This window comes from Protopterus annectens, chromosome 8.part0 (assembly GCF_019279795.1).
Source record: "Protopterus annectens isolate FY-2018-M chromosome 8.part0, PAN1.0, whole genome shotgun sequence".
Lineage (NCBI taxonomy): Eukaryota > Metazoa > Chordata > Ceratodontiformes > Protopteridae > Protopterus > Protopterus annectens.
This window is the reverse complement of record NC_056741.1, coordinates 1,164,593,109-1,164,611,848: the sequence shown is the minus strand read 5'-3', so window position 1 is coordinate 1,164,611,848 and position 18,740 is coordinate 1,164,593,109. Positions and strand designations below refer to the sequence as shown.

The window sequence follows — 18,740 nt, the reverse complement described above, 5'->3', positions numbered from 1 at the left end:
ACGGGTACCAGTGGTGGGATTCAAATACCATAATGGGGGTTCCCTTCACTGCACATCAAACTACTGGTGGCAGCAGAGCAGGAGGAGGTAAAGCTAGTAGCCCCTACATCTCAAAGCTTCTAAACAGACTAAAAGTCTTGTTTGGAAACGGTTACATTTAAATTACTTTGTCTTGCTCTGTAAATAAATTGATAGACAGATAATAATGTACATAAACAACTTTAAGAATGTTCAGTGCTGCCAGTGTGATGCATTTATAGCTGCAAAACCTTGCAAAAGCATTTTTGTAAAGATAAACGTGAAAATGGATATAATGCAGAACAGGAGAGTGGGTTAGATGAAATAGAAATCTTAAAGAAAAGGGATATTTCAGAAAAGGTAATGAGAAGTGATAAATAAACAGAGCCTCTAGCATGGGAAGTGAATGTAGTGAAGAATAAACACACAGGCAGTTTGGTACATGTTACACTGAATGGAGAGGAAAATTAAGAACATAAAAGATGGAATATGCAGTATTGGGAGTACCAGTTGTGCTTTATTAAAATCACAAAGAAGCACTGGTAAAGAAAATTAACATCTGGTGAAGACAGAGGCTTCCATCTATCTAGTTAGCATGGTTGTGGCCAGTGAAAAGAGAATACAACTGTCTGAGCAAAAGCACGACCAGATGAGAATAGGGGCATCTGCATAAATTAAGCAGAAGAAGCAAGTAATGAACGAGGTCTGAATGAATGAAGCTATTGAGTGGAAAAATAGCAAAGGTGACCAAGTTACTGTTTAAAAATATACAGTGTCACAATACTTTTTCAAAGTACTAGTGAAGTACAATACAGGGCATTAGAGAAAAGGGAGGGGACAGAAAGGGGGGGGGGCAATAGAAAGGATCACAGCCTGTACTGTCCCAAGACAATATTACAGGTAATGTTTGCTAATGGTGGGTATTTGGAAAAGGACTGGCATGAAAGGAATGAACAAATAAGTGGAAATAACTTGTTTTATGTTAGATGAACATTACGATAAAAATTACTTACGATGGACTGATTAAGGATAATACACTATATATAGGTTTCAAATGTTTTATACCAAATATTACTAAAGATAATTTAAGGGGATACAGTCTCTCATAGGTGAAGATGCAGTTATCCATCCTTCATTTTAATCAAAAGTAAATGAGAATGTGATCCAACCTTCATTTTAATCCGAAATACACGAGAATATGTTTCACTGAATAGTGTGCTGTGTGTCTCTCTGCTGTAAGAGGTGGTGGTGGTCTTCTCACTTCTTCATCCAATATTTAACTGTTAGCCTAGAGGGCTTCCTCTGTACTTTAAGTGCTTGCCACAAAGTTTGAGAATTCATTTTATGCTCAATTTCTGAGAGACTTGGTTGGCTACAATCACCTGCATTAGAAGCTGAAGTTAAGTGCAAACTTGCAGTGCTGTATTTTAGTTTTCTGTTAAGTGCAAACTTGCAGTTTTAAAAGTACTGTATTTTATTTTTTCCTGTTACCCAATTGTTTCACTGAATAGTGTGCTGTGTCTCTCTCTGCAGGTGGCTCTGGAAGTGCCCGCCCCTCCTGTAAGTCTGTATTTGAACACTCCTCCTGAGCCCATCTAATTTGCTCAGTTAGAGTACAGTGAGATCATATTCCGAGTCTAGTGTTCATTCTACTTAACACAGAGAGAAGATTTGAGAAGGTCAACTCACCTTATTAAAGTACAAGGAGAGAGGAAAGAAGAACCTTAAAAAAGAAAAAAAATTTTGCACTTTATTCATCTGCTTTTACTGTATTTGTGTTTCTTCCTACTTTATTTGCTTTTGCCTCTTCTTAAAAGTACTCAATTTTATTTATTCTGTTGTATTTATTACTGTTTGGTAGTAGCCTGATTAAGCACTTGGGCTTCATACCAGTTGTTTTACATTAAGAAGGTTTGTGGCCTGCACTGTTGTGGCAGGACAGGAAGCTTACATCCTTCTAAGCTGAGAATTGCTGATTGAAGGCTCAGTGTCTGCGATTCTAAAAAAGTGTATTAGTTCTGGTTTAAGCACTTGGGCTTCAGGCCAGTTATTCTACATTAAGGTTTGTGGTCTGCACACTTGTGGGAGAACAGGCTGGATTCTGCCCTTCTGAGCTGGGAATTATTCTAAAAAAGTGTATTAGTTCTGGTTTAAGCACTTGGGCTTCAGGCCAGTTATTCTACATTAAGAAGGTTTGTGGTCTGCACACTTGTGGGAGAACAGGCTGGATTCTGCCCTTCTGAGCTGGGAATTTCTGGTCACAGGCTTATTGTGCCTGCTTATCTGAACTGCTTTTTACTGAAATTGGTGTGCCTTGTTGTTGCAGCACAGACCAGATTCAGGCCTGCTGAATCTAGCTTTGTTTGTATAACTTGAGCACTGATCCAGGCCATCTTTTTGGAGAAGACTCTCCTGCACCCTAGTGGCAGGAGTGTGCAGTTAAAACTGGTCAACACTCCCACCAGAGGTGACAAAATATTGGACCTGGTCATCACCAACATGGGCGAACGGTGTTCCACACCGGAGGTCAACCCCTCGCTGGTTAGATTTGACCATAAACAAATCACTGGTACTAGCAAAAAGTACTCCAGGACCACCAGGACTTCAGGCAGAAACAAACCTTTTATTAAAATGTAAGCGCTTTCATGTCTACAACACGGCACTTCATCAAGTGCCGTGTTGTAGGCATGAAAGCACTTACATTTTAATAAAAGGTTTGTTTCTGCCTGAAGTCCTGGTGGTCCTGGAGTACTTTTTGCTAGTTCCAGTGTGTGTTTTACATTTGGGGACCTTTACTGCCTTGGATTATACACATCTTTTGGCGTTTTGCATAAAAAAAAAAAAAAAAAAAAAAAAAAAAAATCACTCTGGATATCTAGATTCCACCCCCACCCCCAGACAAGGAAACCACTGTGAAAAACTTTTCAAAAGCAAATTTCACGTTACTTAAGACCGAGGTGCAAAGTTTCAAAGTCCCCATGCTAAAGGATAACTCTGTCCAAACTGCAAAATCCTTTACTAATGCATTCTATGGGCACCTACAAAAATGCATGGATCGTGCTATCCCAAGCAAAACTAAGACTCACTCCTCCAAAAAAAGGAAACCAGTCTGGTGGACCCCTGCTATAAACAAGCTATACAACAGAAGGAGGAAACAAGTACAGAAAACGAGTAAAATCCCAAGAGGGGAAGACATCCCTGATCAGTATCAGCAAGAAACTACGATCCCTCATAAAATCGTCCTTGGTGAGTTTCAAAAGAAAAATTGCCAAGGACTCCAAAGATAACCACAAGGCATTCTTTAGCTAGGTTAAGAATCTAAGTGGCAATGCTCAAATCTGCTCAGAGTTAGTGCAGAATGGCACAAAATACACTGAACTGACAGATATTGCCAACATCCTGGCAGACAGGTTCAGTGCAAACATCACCACCCTCTCACCCCCAAAAGAGCCCATAACCATACCAGAAGAATGTAGACCCCTGAAATCACAGACACTCAGGTTAAAACAGCCCTCTCCAAAGCCAACAACACAGCATCAATGGGACCGGATGGTGTCCCAGGCTGCGTCCTGTACAAGCTCAAAGACGAACTAACCCCTCACCTAAACACACTGTTCAAACTCAGTCTTTCCACAGGTTACATACCCATAGAGTGGCGCACAACAACAGTTATTCCACTCCACAAAGGTGGAGCCACAACAGATCCCAAGAACTATTGCCCTATAAGCCTGACTAGCTTGGTCTGCAAGGCTATGGAGCACATCATCATGGAACTCCTTTACAGAGACAATGGGAACCTCCAAACACTGGACCCTACCCAGTTTGGCTTTGTTAAGGGCAGATCATGCCTCCTAAACCTGGTGGACTTCTTGAGACTGTTACCAAAGCTATAGACGAGGGAAAGGTGGTACACACAGCCTACCTAGACCTCGCAAATGCCTTTGACACCATTCCCCATTCTGGTATTCTAGACAAGCTCACCAGACTGAACTTAAACCCCTATGTCACAAGATGGGTTGCCAACTGGCTCAGGGACAGAACCCACATGGTGAGGGTTGCAGGAGCTAGGTCCGAGACTAAACCGGTTACAAGTGGCATTCCCCAGGCTCAATCCTAGGACCTCTCCTGTTCGGCATATACTTCTCAGGGCAACAGGCAAGCACAGGAGGACTACGGCTGACCAAGTTCGCAAACGACTGCAAACTAGGGTCTATAATTGACTCTTCGACTGACACAGACATCCTCCAAAAGGGTCTCACTGAGATGTATACCTGGTGTCAAAATCATGGCCTCAAGCTAAATGCCAAAAAGTGCACAGTCATCCCTTTTGGAAAAAACAAAGTACCCACAAACTACCACATAGGTGGTAGTCCCCTAAATGCGGAAGACGTAAAAAGGGATCTGGGGACCCAAGTAGATAGTAATCTCTCTCTTGATAATCACATTGCCAAAGTGGTTAGAAAATCCTTCTGTGTGGCCCACCTAATCACAAAAGGGTTCGCATCCAGATCAAAAGAGGTCATTGTACCCCTCTACTCATCACTCATCAGACCAATCAGAGTACAACACCCCATTTGGGATGTACCTTACAAGACACCTGCAACAGACCACAGAAGTACCTCACCAAGAGGATCAGTGGCCTCAAACAGATGCCTTATGCAGCTCGACTGAAGAAACTCCAGCTGCACTCGGTTGCATACCGCCTACTCAGAGGTGATCTCTGCCTGACATACAAGGCCATGTCCAACCCAGAATTGATGGACATGGCTCCAACTAAAGAAAATAATATTCCCTCGAGCCACTCGCTCTGGGGATCTATACCTCACCACAACAATAAATAGGACACGCTGGAGGGATAGATTACTGTCCCAGAAACTTTCCATGCTTTGGAACAAGATTCCAATCTACATTAGGCAGAGCTCCTCGCTAACACTCCAAGAGAAACCTTGACGAGTGGATAGGAAACAGAAAGTTTACCCTGGGGATCACTTCAGTGGCTATGCTGGACAGAGGCACAGGGAACTAATCTAAGGGGGAGGCGAAAGCCAACACATTCTGGCTAGGCTTACAAATGCCTTTGGGCAGATAGCCTAGTACCTACCTATGAGCCTATAACCTATGGGAAATGTTTCAAATTACAACTGTTGAAGAAAGGTGAAGGGATAACCAAACTTGTTTACTTAATATTTTGGAACCTAAAATCACTGCACGAGAGTCCATTTGAGATTCCTACACAGGTTCTACACTCTCCGGTGTCAGTTACCAAATGAGGGCAGGTCCTTGAAATGCATCTGCCCATATTTTGCTGAAATTAAGTACAATGAAGGAAATCACTGAAAGAGATAATAAAAACATATCGACAAAACAGACAGAGCTGGTGGTGTAGCCTGTCTTATGCCTGGAAAGTTTCCAGGTTTGTTTCAGACTGTGACATCATGTAAATATACGGTTACTTGCTAGTTGCAACAGCAATGAAACTGTTATTACAAGTTTCATTTTTCAGCAGGTTAAAATACTAGTCTATAAAGACAGTCCACATAAGCTCTCAGAACAGTCTACAACATCTACATCAATGATTGAGTTAAGGAAGGGACATTGAAATATACACCTATATGTTACTAAAAAACACAAAGCCACCAGTGAATCTCACTGAGCAGAGGATATATGTGAAATAAACTTTATTACGGCGGTAGCGTTGTTACCTCACAGCAAGAGGTTCTCCCGTTTGATTTTCAGCTGGGCTTGGGAGTGCCTTCTGTGTGGAGTCTGCATGTCCTCCCCTGCGGTTGAGTAGCGTTCGAAAGACATGCGTGCGTAAATGTGCGTTCGTTGAAGATTGGGTGTAGAGCTGGCACCTCAGTGTTTGGTAAAAATCTACTGCCAATCATTAGTGGACCGGAGTTCCACTGTGGCGACCCCTTACCAGGAAAAGCCAAAAGACAAACAACAAGGATACAAAGATGAACATACTGATCTGATGGTGCAGCCTGTCTCATGGTCACAGCATTTTCCATGTTTTTCAAACTGCAAGCCCAGTGATTATGTCATTAGAAGTCTTTACTAGGAAAGCCAAACAAATCATCACTGACCTCTAGTAGGAGTTGATAAATACAGTATAATTTTGGATGTCCCTACTGATCCAGCTCTCACTGGAATTCACTGATGAGGAGCCAAGTTCATCAGCACAGGCAGCATTGCTGGTGATTTGGATCTAGGTGCAACGCTAGAGTATATGCCTTGTACCGGTCGTGGTACATTACCCATCATTTTACCATCATCTTCAGAAGTTGTGTAGGCAAGGACAAAGCTTGAATAAACTTTGAAATTATCTTACCTGACTGAGGATGAAGAATAAAGGCACATCATTCTGAAATCCCATGCAGAAAGGCAAAGTTACTGTCTAGTGAAAATTATGTCACTGTAAATCTTCCCAGAAGGCATTTCTTCTTATAAGGATGCAGCATGATTTTTTTGTCAGTGAGATTAGCATCAGTGGCCTTCCACAGCACATTGTGATGTTTTCATAGTGGACTCTGTTGGTCTCAGTTTATTCTATACGTAAGCCACAAAACTGTCAGTTAAGTAGGCCTGGATCTGTGGTACAGCCGGATGAAGCCCCAGTTATGACCCAGAAACCCAATTTTTGACTAGTAGCTTGTACAATGTGAACAGCTGGGCAGGGGATGGTGAAACAGAGTGGCAAGCATTAGCTTACACATACTGGTGGTAATCTGATTAGAAAAAAACATGAAAGAAAACCATTTTCACACATAATACAAAAACCTTTACATGAAGGAGGCTTTTACCATGAAGGAAAAGTTAAATAAGATACACAACCAACAAATATGCACAAAAGGAATAGGCAACCACATTTAAAGTTCAGAGAAGCCTGGAACTTACCGGAGGAAGCTGGCAACAGAAACAAAGTATTGCGATATTGTGAACAAACTACGAGGGAGACAGAGAGAGAGAGAGAGAGAGACAGAGACAGAGACACACAGAGACAGAGAAAGAGATGTTAAAAGAATGGGGAATAAGCCAATAACACATTTGGACTGCAAGCATGAGATTATCAATCCTTGATAGGGAGGACAGAGTACAGGCAAAGTTAAAGGGGTGGGTGAATCCTGAATGAAAAACCTGCACTGGTCGAGTACAAACAAAAGCAAGGCTTTTCTGTATTCTGCTAGGGAAAAAAAAAAGTCTCCAAAATGAACATTATTTCCTTTCATTCCCATGTGAACCACTTGACAGGGAAGGCTAAAATGAATTCACAGCCAGTCCAATTAACAGTTAAGAGCTTGGTATCTAAACATCATCATCATCATATAATTCTCACGTTGAGAGTATGTTAAAATCAGACACCAATCTCAAATGCTGACATACTAAACAGCAGAAATGAGGCCCTGTGACAACTGATGAATTGGGCCATAAATTATAGGTGCTTGCAACATTTATGCTCTGTAAGAAGGGATAAGTCATCTAACACTGTAACCAGTCTCACGGGAACGTGAGGGTCATCCAGCACTAACAGAGGGTAGCTGTAACCAGTCTCAGGGGAACGTGAGGTATGACATAGTAAAAAATGCAGATATGCCACCTCTCTGGTGGCAAAGATCCAAAGGAGCTAACCCTTATCAGCTTTCAAGTGGAGTAGAGACTCCACCATCATGGCTTAAAAAATGACAGCCAGGCAGTGCTACAGTACAGTTGTGTAAAATCTTACCACAATGGTAGATGTCCAAGCCTTCACTGCTGTATTCTTAACTACATGGGATTCTCTACCACAGAAGCCGTCCAGCCAGTCGGCTTCTGAATTTAAAAGGCATGCAGAACATCAGCATGTGCTCCCTACATAACATAGGGCATAAAGGTGAAGTTCAGGCTTACCAAAAACTGAACTGATTGCCCCACAACAGTCCAAGGAATCCAAGAGGTAACGTGTACATCCAGGAAGGTAAAGAACTAGGGGGGATGGAAGGAGCGAATACTGCAGTAGTGAAGGCAAGGACATCTACCATTATGGTAAGATTTTACACAACTGTAGTATGTCTTTACATTCACTGCTGCAGTATTCTCAACTATATGACAGAGTGCCAAAGCTCAAGAGGAAACTAGGGAGGAGGATCAGATAAATCCCCTAAAAAATATGAAGAACTGAACTAGCAAAACCAGCCCTAGATCTAGAGATACCATCCAACTTGTAGTGCTTGGTAAAAGGTATGCACAGAAGTTCAGGTGGCTGCTTCAGGAACAGAATTAGTATATAAACCCTTGAAAAAAAGCACCAGAAGCCGCCACAGCTCTAGTAGAATGAGTCTTGAGTGAAAAAGGACGGTTCTTGCCATGAAAAGTGTAACAGGAAATAGCATTAGAAATCCAAGAAGAAATAGTTTGCTTGGATACAGCAAGCCCCAAAGATCTAGGGTGAAAAGAAACAAAATAACTGATAGCCTTGGTCATATCCAAGTTGCAATGCATGTCCAAAGTATGCAGCATCATCTCACTGTCAAGTTTGCAGAGAGGGGAAAAAAGAAGGCAGACTAAGAGGGAGCTCATTAACCACCTTAGGCATAAAAGGAGGGTTAGTGAACAAGGACACACTGTACTCTGTCCTCGTGAAAAATCACAAAAGGAGGACAAGACATAAGGGCTTGCAACCCAGACACCCATCTGGCAGAAGCAAGCGCAATCTTCCAGGAACAAAATGTTGCAAAGAAGCTGAAGCAGCAGGCTCAAAGGAAGCCCGAGTCAACTTCTTCAAAACAAAATTAAAGATCCCAGGGAGGAGGAACAGGCCTCCTGTGTGGTCTAATATTAAGGATGCATTTAAGAAATTGTTTCACCTCAAATCTAGCAGCTAAAGGGGGAGAAAAGGGCAGACAAGCAGAGATAGCAGACAGGTGAGCCTTACCAGAAGAATAGGCCAAATCAGCATTGAGCAACTCATGCCAGGAGCATCCACAGCAAGTGGGTGACACCAAAAAGAAAACCTCTTCCATTTGGAGAAGTAGGATATCCTAGTTGTAGGTTGCCTGGCCTCCTGCAGGACTTGCAGCACGCCCTCAGAAAAAAAAGTGTCTATGAGGTAGCACGTCCTCAGGAAAAAAAAGGTGTCTATGAGGAATCAAAAGGTGTCTATGAGGAATCAAAATCGTATCACCCAGTGTCAGCTGAAGAGTGGACAGATGAGGATGAATAAGAGATCCCTTTGTCTTGTGTGATCAGATTCACTTCATGAGCTAACTTGTGATGATTGCTCCTGGCTAAATGCAGAAGAAGAGGGAACAGTGCTGTCGCGGCCAAAAAGGAGTCACCCAACAAGATGTTGGGAGCATCCTGTTGAATTTTGAACAGGACTTTCAGAATCAGAGGAAGAGGAGGGAATGCATTAAAAAAAATGCCCTTCCAAGAGAATAAGAAGGTGTCCACCTTCCATACCAGATAACCTGGGATTCTGGCACAAAACAGAAGTTGTATGTTCAGACGGGAGGCATAAGGATCCACTTGAGGAATACCCCACTGTGAGATAATGTCCAGAAACACATCCCTGTGAAGCCTCCATTCATGGGACTGAGTTAAGGACCTGCTCAGAGTGTCTGCCACAATGTTCTCACCTGAAGGGATATAAACTGCATGAAGAGTCACTGGACACTTGATAGCAAGATCCCATACCAGAACTGCCAACCATCAAAGACAATAAGATCTTGTTCCTCCCAGTTTGCTGACATACCACATCACTGTGGTATTGTCTGTAAATACCTTGAGCGGCCCTGGAGAAAACAGAGACTGAAAGGCCTGAAGAGCCAGCAGAAGAGCTCTCATCTCTTTGACATTGATATGCTCCTTCTGCTGACAAGGTGACCATACCCCCTGTACCTTTAGGGAGCCAAAAGTCACCCACATCCCACGTCTGAGGCATCTGTGAACAATTCCTGAGAGGGAAATGAAAGGGAATCCCTGGATTAAGAGACAACTGCTGAATCCACCAGAGAAGTTCCTGTCCAAGGCAAGAAGAGGAACTAGAAATTCTAGAGGACGAGTATGTTGAAGCCACACTGACTTCATAAACCACTGAAACTTCCTCATATGAAGTTCAGCCAGAGGAAGCATTGGAATGGTGGATGCTACAAAACCCAGAACTCTCAGAAACTCCCTGGTGGTAATAGAAGTCAGAGGAAGAACAGTGTGAATGAAAGAAATGAGAGTTAAAGCCTTCTGGAGGGGCAGTGATGCAAGCATTGGCACAACCTGAATCCTGCAACCCAGAAAAACATGATCCTGAGAAGGAATCAGAAGACTTTTTGAAATTTATAGTGAACTCCAGGCTCTGAAGAAGGGATACGGCAAAATTAATATTTTGCAAAAGGGTCTCTGGAGGGAACGCCTGAATCAACAGGTCATCCAAGTAAGGAAATACTTGGATTCCTTGAAGTCTGCAAAAGGCAATCGCAGGAGCAAGGCATTTGATGAACACACTCAGAGCAGCAGAAAGGCCAAAGGGCAAAGCAGAGAACTGAAAATGCCAGGAAGCAACAGAGAAATGCAAAAACTTCCTGAAAAGAGGATGGATCGGAATATGGAGATAAGCATCCTTGAGATCTAGAGATACCATACAGGCCTGAGAGGGTAAGAGAGGAAACAGAATATGAAAGGACAACATCTGAAAAGGAAAGTACCTTTAGAATAGTGTTTACATGAGAGAGGTCTACAACAAGTCTCCAAGTGCCCTCTTTTATGGGCACTAGAAACAGTCGGGAGTAGAACCCTTTCCCCCTTTGGGACACAAACACCTCTTGAATAGTACCCTGAGACGAGATCTTGAACAACCTCTGGTATGAAAGGGGAAGATGTTCCCGAGGAAGCTTAGGAAAGCCCATAAATGGAGGAAGGGATTTCCACACCATGAAGTACCCTTGACGAATGATCAACAGAACCCAAGAATCCTGAGTGATCTGAAGCCAAACCACACGAGAAAAAGGAACGCAGCTGGGAAGGGATGGATAGTCACACAGCACCTGGTTTGTCCAGAAAGGAAGGCTTTGGAGCCCATGAAAATTGAGAAGCCTTAACAAGAGGAGTCCATTTGCCACTCTTCTTACCTTTAGTAGAAGAATGGGAGTGCCTACGAACACACGCAGGCTTAACAAGTAGTTTCTCTGAAATTTAGGCACAGGAGAAACAAACATGTTTAAGATCCCATAAGGCCTTACCCTTATCCTGAAGGGACTTAAACCAGTGCCAGCTTCCCCAAACAAAAAGTTTGGGATCCAGAAGAGCATCTATCAACTTAGCTTTAATATCATCAAGCAGAAGTTAAAGCTTAAGCCAAGAATACCTCCTCATAACCGAACCAAAAACAACAGTCCTAGAAGCGGCATCTGCCGCATCATAACTACATTTAACAGAATGATGAACAACTTGAGAGGAAGTCCCCCAACAATGAAAGAACAAACGTTTTACCCTCAGAGTCTGGAAACTCAAAAGTAAGTTAACAGGCCTGAGAAAGAAGAGCCAACATATACCTAGACATATGGGTCTGATAATTAACAGCCCTAAATGCTAGGGTAGCAGAAGTGTAAACCTTTTTGCCCAGCCTGTCTGTAGTTCTGCTGTCCTTGTCAATAGGCAATAACTTGGGCGAAGGAAGTAAGTGAAACTGCTTATCAGAGACAAAAGACACTAAAGAGTTTAGCAACAGGACATTTACATCAAAAAAGAACAATCCTTAGGAACCCTATAAAACCTATAAGGCTTCTTAGGAGGAGGAGGGAGAGAATCAGGTGCCTGAGAGGCATGGGAGAGAGCATCCAGTAAAGCAGCCAAGACATGAGGAATAGCCACAGGTTTAGGAGAGTCCAACTGCAACAACTCATAGTACCTCTCATAGATATCAGAGACTTGAGTACAATCCCACTTAAAAAAAAAAAAAAAAAATCCATCATCCTACAGAATGTGTCCCCAAACGACCATCAGGAAAATATCTTCCTCCTCCTCCTCCTCTGACCGATAATCCAAAGAAGAAATCTTAGTAGAACAGGTTAGGGATTCTTCAGCAGAATCAGACTCATCCTCAGAAGAATCCTGGTCTCTAGGCCTTTTAAGAAGAGTAGGAACTGAAACCCCATGAGGAGGCTTTAAGGACATTAAGGCAGAAAATAACCCCCCCCCCCCCCCCCCCGAGTAAAAGCCTGCCACTCACTTTGTGGAACCATAGAAGCAGAAGAGACATGTTTAATTTTTTTTTTCTTTATTATAAGGAAACATCCTGAGAAGGCTCAGATCTAGGATGACAGTCGAGAACCATAGCAGGAACTTCTTCCCTAACTAGAAACTGAGGAACTCCCCTAGGCTCCTCAGAAAAAAATCAACCATGGTTCCCTCTGAATGCCTGAGATGGACACCTGCAAAGCCTCTTTGGACATGCTGCCAGCTGGATTCTGACCGGCATCCAACACAGCCACGGCAGAGAAATCTGACACAGCCAGGCAATCCTTTAGATTCAGAACAACTTCAGGAGAAACACTTGGCAGAGGAAAATTCTAGTTGTACCTTTTTCATGTTCTTCTTCGCCAGCGGCTGACCCTTGGGGATTCCTTCCACAGTATGTTTCGCAAGTAGCCCAAGCCACTTGTTCTCAAGATACAAGGAAAGAAAGTCTACTGCGAAGGGTTTTCGGAACAAACACCTGACAAATAGAACAGGACATATGGTCATGAGAAGTGCCTAAGCAAAAAAAAGACACATTGTGGCGATCTCTATGGGAAATCTGTCTCCCACACTGGGATTTACCCTTCCTGGAGGATATTAATCTCAAGGAACAAAAAGAAAAAACAAGTAAGCCTGAATGTTATGTTTACGCTCTACCTTACACAGGGAGTGTATGGTAACATTCGACATACCTTTTAAATTCAGGAGTCTTTGCAAGACTGGCTGGATGTCAGGCTTCAGTGGCAGGGAATCCCATATAGTTAAGAATACTGCAGCAGTGAATGTAGAGACATCTACTATGACAGAACCCACTTTTAATTATTTGGTAAGACAGGAATGAAATCATACAATGAGTAAGCCTACAAAAAGTGCATGTGTAAACATAAGGTTTATCTTTAACAAGGTGCTTATTCTGTAATCAATTCAAAACCATCTAGATCATCTTCTTGTTTACTGAAACTGCTCTGACTGCAAGCATTCATGTTGCTATTACTGTAGAGTTTGCGTTATTATAAGAAAGCTTTTCAGACATTAAAAGATATTGATTTTTTTTGTACAAGATGCAACAATTTGCTTACATTTAATAAGAAATTGGTGATGTAATAAAACATTTTAAATGACTGCTTGGCAAAATACAAACATAAAAAACAGCAAGACTACTTCCAAATAAAAATATACTGCCAGCATTTAATAAAGAATATAAGAGCAAGTACCCTGCTTTTTTTAACATGCAATTGTGGTATGTTTTCTCTATATGTTAAATTGCAAGCACCACCCTTTTAGTAAACCATCCACACAATTTAAACAGTCTTGTGTACATCAAAATTTACTCTAAGCAGCCCTGCAGCTAAACTAATAATAAACAAACAAGGCAGTGACAGGTTGTGTCATTTAAACAGGGAGTGAAGCTCCATAAGCTACAAAAAATGATAACATGGGAATGGAGAAAAGAGATTCTGCCGACAGGGATAACTGCAGTTAGAGGGATACAGCAAGAGGGGGCTGGAATTCACTAGAGGAAGCTGGTAAAGGAACCATGGTACTGAGGACAAATAATTAGAGAGAAAACTAACAGAATGGGAAAGAAACCAAGAAGACATTTGGACTGCAGGCTAGGGACTGCCTTCCCCATCAGGGATTGCTATCATAGTACAGGCAAAGAGAAAGGGATAGGGGAATCGTAAATGAAAGACCTACACTGGTAAATATTTAGGGGAATCTAGAACAGAAGATTCTGTTAAAAAGGGATAATTAAGAAATAAGGCACTGGAGGGTTCACCAGATAGCAAAACCAACTTTAATGAGCACACAAACAAAAATAATGCCTTAACTGGATCACCGCGTTTTTGCCAATTAACAACTATTCCACATTTTATTGTACTTTTACTGTATTTAATTGATTATTGTGCTTTTAAATTAGATATGACCTGCATGCACAGTTCTTCATGACATTTTTTTATGTACCCAGGGTCACCACAGCGTGTTAAGGGATTCATTAAGGGCTGTATATAAAGGATTGTCTCAAGTTAGTATGCTCATCTGATGAAGTTACTGATAAAAATGCAGTGATCCAGGTAAGGCGTTATTTTTGTTCATGTGCTCATTAAAGTTGGTTTTGCTTTCTGATGAACCCTCCAGTACCTTATTTCTTGGTTATTCGTTTGTAGTTAGGCACTTTTCCCATTTTTTTTTATCTTTTATTAAAAAGGGATAATTACTAGTACATATTTAATATTGCACAATAACTATAGGAATCTATAAGAGGAGGGCAAACAAGACTGGGAAGAGAGATTAGAAAAGCAATTCACAAAGAAACAATGGAAGGACATATCTACGTCTCCCAAATATGCAACAAAGTCTAGAAGATTTAGTATTTTTGCTTGGAAGTGTTTTCAATTTTTTCCTCAGGTAGATGGCAAATGTTGGAAGTGTAATGGGAAAGAAAGTGGAACCTGGGAGCATATGATTTGATTGTAAGGAGTTGGCAGACTTTAAAATTTCCCTTCAGAGTACTCTGTCAGGAATAATGGGTAAGCAAATGAGTGTAACTAATGAAATTATTTTTTGAGCTAGATATAGGAATCCAATTATCTAGACATAGCAAGTCCTTAAGTTTAATTCTGTTGGCTGCCAAAAAAACAATTACTAGAAAATGGAAATCAAAGTCCAAACCAACCAAACCTGAAGTTGTGAATATTATAACAGAGATAAAAAGAACAGGAGGTGGGATATTTAGAAAAGTGTAGGAGTAAATTACACAGAAAAAAATGGAAATTCTGGAAACAATACACCCAGAAAAAAAAGTTTTGGTGGACGAATGAGGTTTAAGAGAAAGCAGGAAAACATATGTGATGTATAAGGTTTGCAAATGAGAACTTATTAATATGGTGTGATTATTTTTATATAAATGTATGTTTGCCTATGTCACAAGTGATCATTCAATAAAAGATATTTTAAAGAAAAAAAGGATGATTACAGTACACTACAATAAATCTGTAACAAGAGTCGAGTCAATGGGGGTTCCACATTCCCACCATTACAAAACAAAGGAGTACAAACACTGAAGCCAGCCAGGAACAGAAAAGTGAGCAGCTGAGAAGGGCTCACCTATACAGAGAAAGGAGTAGCCAACATTTGAAGGAAGGCCCAGTAGTAAGCTCAAACAGACAAGGACAAAGGTGCACAAGCACAGCCAAAAAGTGCTCTCATTCCAGCAAAGTAATTTAAGTCTGCAGAAACACATACTACTTCAACTTAGCAGAGCACTGCAACATACCTACTGGCAAATGTGGAGAATTAAAATAAATAAATAAATAAAACATTCCTAAATTGAAACAGCCAACCATGGTCCCCAGCTCTCAGCTCTGTCTTCCTGGAGTTTTGCAGTACACAGAGTGAGGAGGAATGAGCTGGGAGAAACATGTTACTTTTCTCTAAAAAGGGATGGGGCCAAATGTGTTTTGTTTTAAACTTTCAATTCACTTTTAGTACAAATAAAAGTAAATGGAACTAGATAAATGTGTTACTTAAGATATGGGTTAAAAGGGCATCAACTTCCCCTTTACAAAATGAAAGCTACAAGAAACCTATATATTATAGTAAACTCTTATACAGCTGCCCCCACTCGACATGTAAAAAAATGAAAACATTTTTATTTTGAAACACGCTGCTCCTCCGCAATAAAGCATGCAGTTTTTATTTTCTGCCACAAGCCCACAACATTAACATTGGTTACTCAAGTCAAAGATTAGGTGTTAACATTCTCCCCTATACAAAAAAAGAGAGTAGCAAAAAGCTCACGTTTTGTTAGTCAGTTGTCTCCTTCCACAATAAAGAATGCAGTTTTTAGCTCCTGCTACAATAATAAAAAAAATTATTTTATCATATAAATAAGCATCATCTCTCTCACCAAATGTCTAAAATGTAGCACGCTGAAGGCTTTAATTTTAAACATTTTCAGCCTGCACAGTCATACTGCATCTGACAGATACTCAAACACTAAGGAAATCACTTGGACCCGATGTCTCAAGGGTATGGTGGTAAACAGAGCAACGTGACTGTATGTACAAAAAAGCCTGAGCAGATCACACGGCATTACACAGCCAAAATAACATGAGAAACAATACAACCTACCAGGAAACAGACATTCAAGCTAGACAAGCAGCTTGCCTTATAGTACAACTATCACACTAAGTTGAAAGTATTAGCAACGAACTATTCCCATTGCACTTTTCGATGTGATGTACTTTAAAAGTTAATGACCACACACATATCTCAACAGAAATCATACTAAATAAAGTAGTACAACTGATCCATTCTTTTACCTCTGGCCATAGTGTAAGTGACTGACAATTTAAGACAAATCCTCAACTTTTCTACTTGCCCGACTCTTGCCGAGTGATTTCCCTATTCTGTCAATCACAGATCCACTTTCTCAGTGCTCTTGCACAGTTATGCAGAACACTTGTAACTTGACATCATACAGCTGGTTCCAACAGAGCAAACTGACAAATCAACCCTCCCGCTGCCTCTGCCGCCAGAAAACAAGTTCCCGACGTAAGCTGTGCGCGACACGTGTTAACGTAATCAATCCAACAATGCCATGGCAACGTGTTGTACTGTCGTTTCTGAGATACGAGAAATGCTGCAGCAATGAAACATTACTATACACAATGCTGTATAGTTTATTTTAAGAACACTTTTGTAGGGACACCCCTAATTTTTTTTCAAGATTCTGTTTCTCTCTTCCTAAAATCTGACGTTGTTTTGAGACGTTCTAACCCAACCAGGTTAGCTGTGAACAGCAGTGACCCCCTTAACAACAATGTGCTGTGGAATCCTATAACAAAAAGGGTAGCTGCCAGCATGCTTCTCAACTGTGTAGATTTTTGTAGAATGTCCAGATTTTTGCTTCCAATTTTTGGTCCATTTTTCATAAAATTGTCGTTTTGTAGCAGATCAGTGAAGATTTAAATCAGAAAATAATGACCGACATTTGAGTTTTAGACTTCATACACTTCAGAAAATTCATGCTTAATGCAAAATCTGTTATTTTATCTACTTTCGAAGCTTGTAAAAGCAGTAGTTAAAACTTGACCCTATATTTGGGCCTTGACCCCCCCCCCCCCCACACACCCCATTATTTATGGCTATGTCCAGCTTTCTTGAGAGGTATGGCTGCCAGAATTTTTTTTCAGAAAGAAACCAGTGCCACCCTCCTCCTCTCCTGAAAATTCACTAACTAATCAGTTGAGGAGAGTGGACCATAATCAACAGTAGATCTGTAAGGACTACAAAGGAAACTGTAATCCAACTTGTTAAAAAAAATGCTTGGAGGTCAAGAAGTTGTTTTTTGTCTTTCGGCTTTTTCCCGGTAAGGGGTCGCCACAGCGGAACTAATGATTGGCAGTTATTTATTTATTTTTACGAAACGCCGAGGTGCCAGCTCGACGCTCGACCTTCAACGAAGGCACGCCCATTTACGCACGCGTGTCTTTCGAACGCTACCCAACCGCGGGGCGGACATGCACACTCCACACAGAAGGCACTCCCAAGCCAAGCTGAGAATCGAACGGGAGAACCTCCTGCTGTGAGGTAACAACTGCGGCTTCGCTTGGAGGTCAAGAAGTACCGAGACAGAATTACATTTTACACCATCGTGAGATCACTCAGTCCCCTAAGAAAGGAATCTCAGTCGCTATGCTGACTTTGCTGAGTACTAAAAGTAGGAACTGAAAGAAGTCATATGAGATTTTCAGAAACATATAGGTTCGCAGGCTAGTTGCATTATTGTATCCCACATGGTCGGACTGTGCAAAAATGGGCATGGTCTGTTTGAGTGACATGCCAAATGGTTTTGATGTTATATGCAAATGATGCATGACTGACTGACACGCAGATTTGCCGGCTACATCATGAAACTTTTCAATAATGAAATGTCACATTTAAAAAAAAAACATTAAACAATGCATGTGGTGAGGGTTAAGTGAGGCTGATGCCCCCTCACAAAAAGTAATTTACAATCCAATTACAATTTCAAATATCAAACAAAAGGGCATTCGTTTTCATTCTAGGCATATTTGTATCCTAGTACTGAAAAATAGAATTTTGTGATACTATAATTTCTTAGAAAACTTGGGTATATAAAACATAAATGAGTATGCTGTGTTTAAATGGGAATTTGGTTATTCATATTTGTTCATTCGATGAAAAGTAGGACATACCAGAAAAGGTTTTCTGAGATTTTGGACATGTCATGGCTGATTTGAAGTTGCCTGGTACTTCTAAGTGGTTAGTAGATGATGCTTCTTTGTCAGATATGAAGGAAAAATAGTAATAGTGCTTATCTTCTAAGAGCTAGAACTATTTCTTTCAGTATCTTTTTAATTTTATACCTTGCTCGCTAGGGACTGGTCCAAAGACCTGCCCTGTAGCCCCTACTCCTGTATCTTTATACTCTGAGTCTGAATAATATTTGGGAAAGGGCAGCCAGAGGTCATTGTTGACTATTC

The 18,740-nt window shown here is 41.1% G+C and overlaps 1 protein-coding gene across 1 annotated transcript in view; it reads right to left on the bottom strand.

Moving 5' to 3' along the window:
• Positions 1-16,756, bottom strand: part of WDR90 (WD repeat domain 90) — a 1,773,335-nt gene extending 1,756,579 nt beyond the window's left edge. Inside the window, exon 1 of the mRNA XM_044079383.1 lies at positions 16,554-16,756. Within this exon, the coding sequence (XP_043935318.1) occupies positions 16,554-16,563 (10 nt within the window). The 5' untranslated portion in view covers positions 16,564-16,756. The remainder of the gene's footprint in view (positions 1-16,553) is intronic.
• Between the last annotated feature and the right edge of the window lie 1,984 nt (positions 16,757-18,740).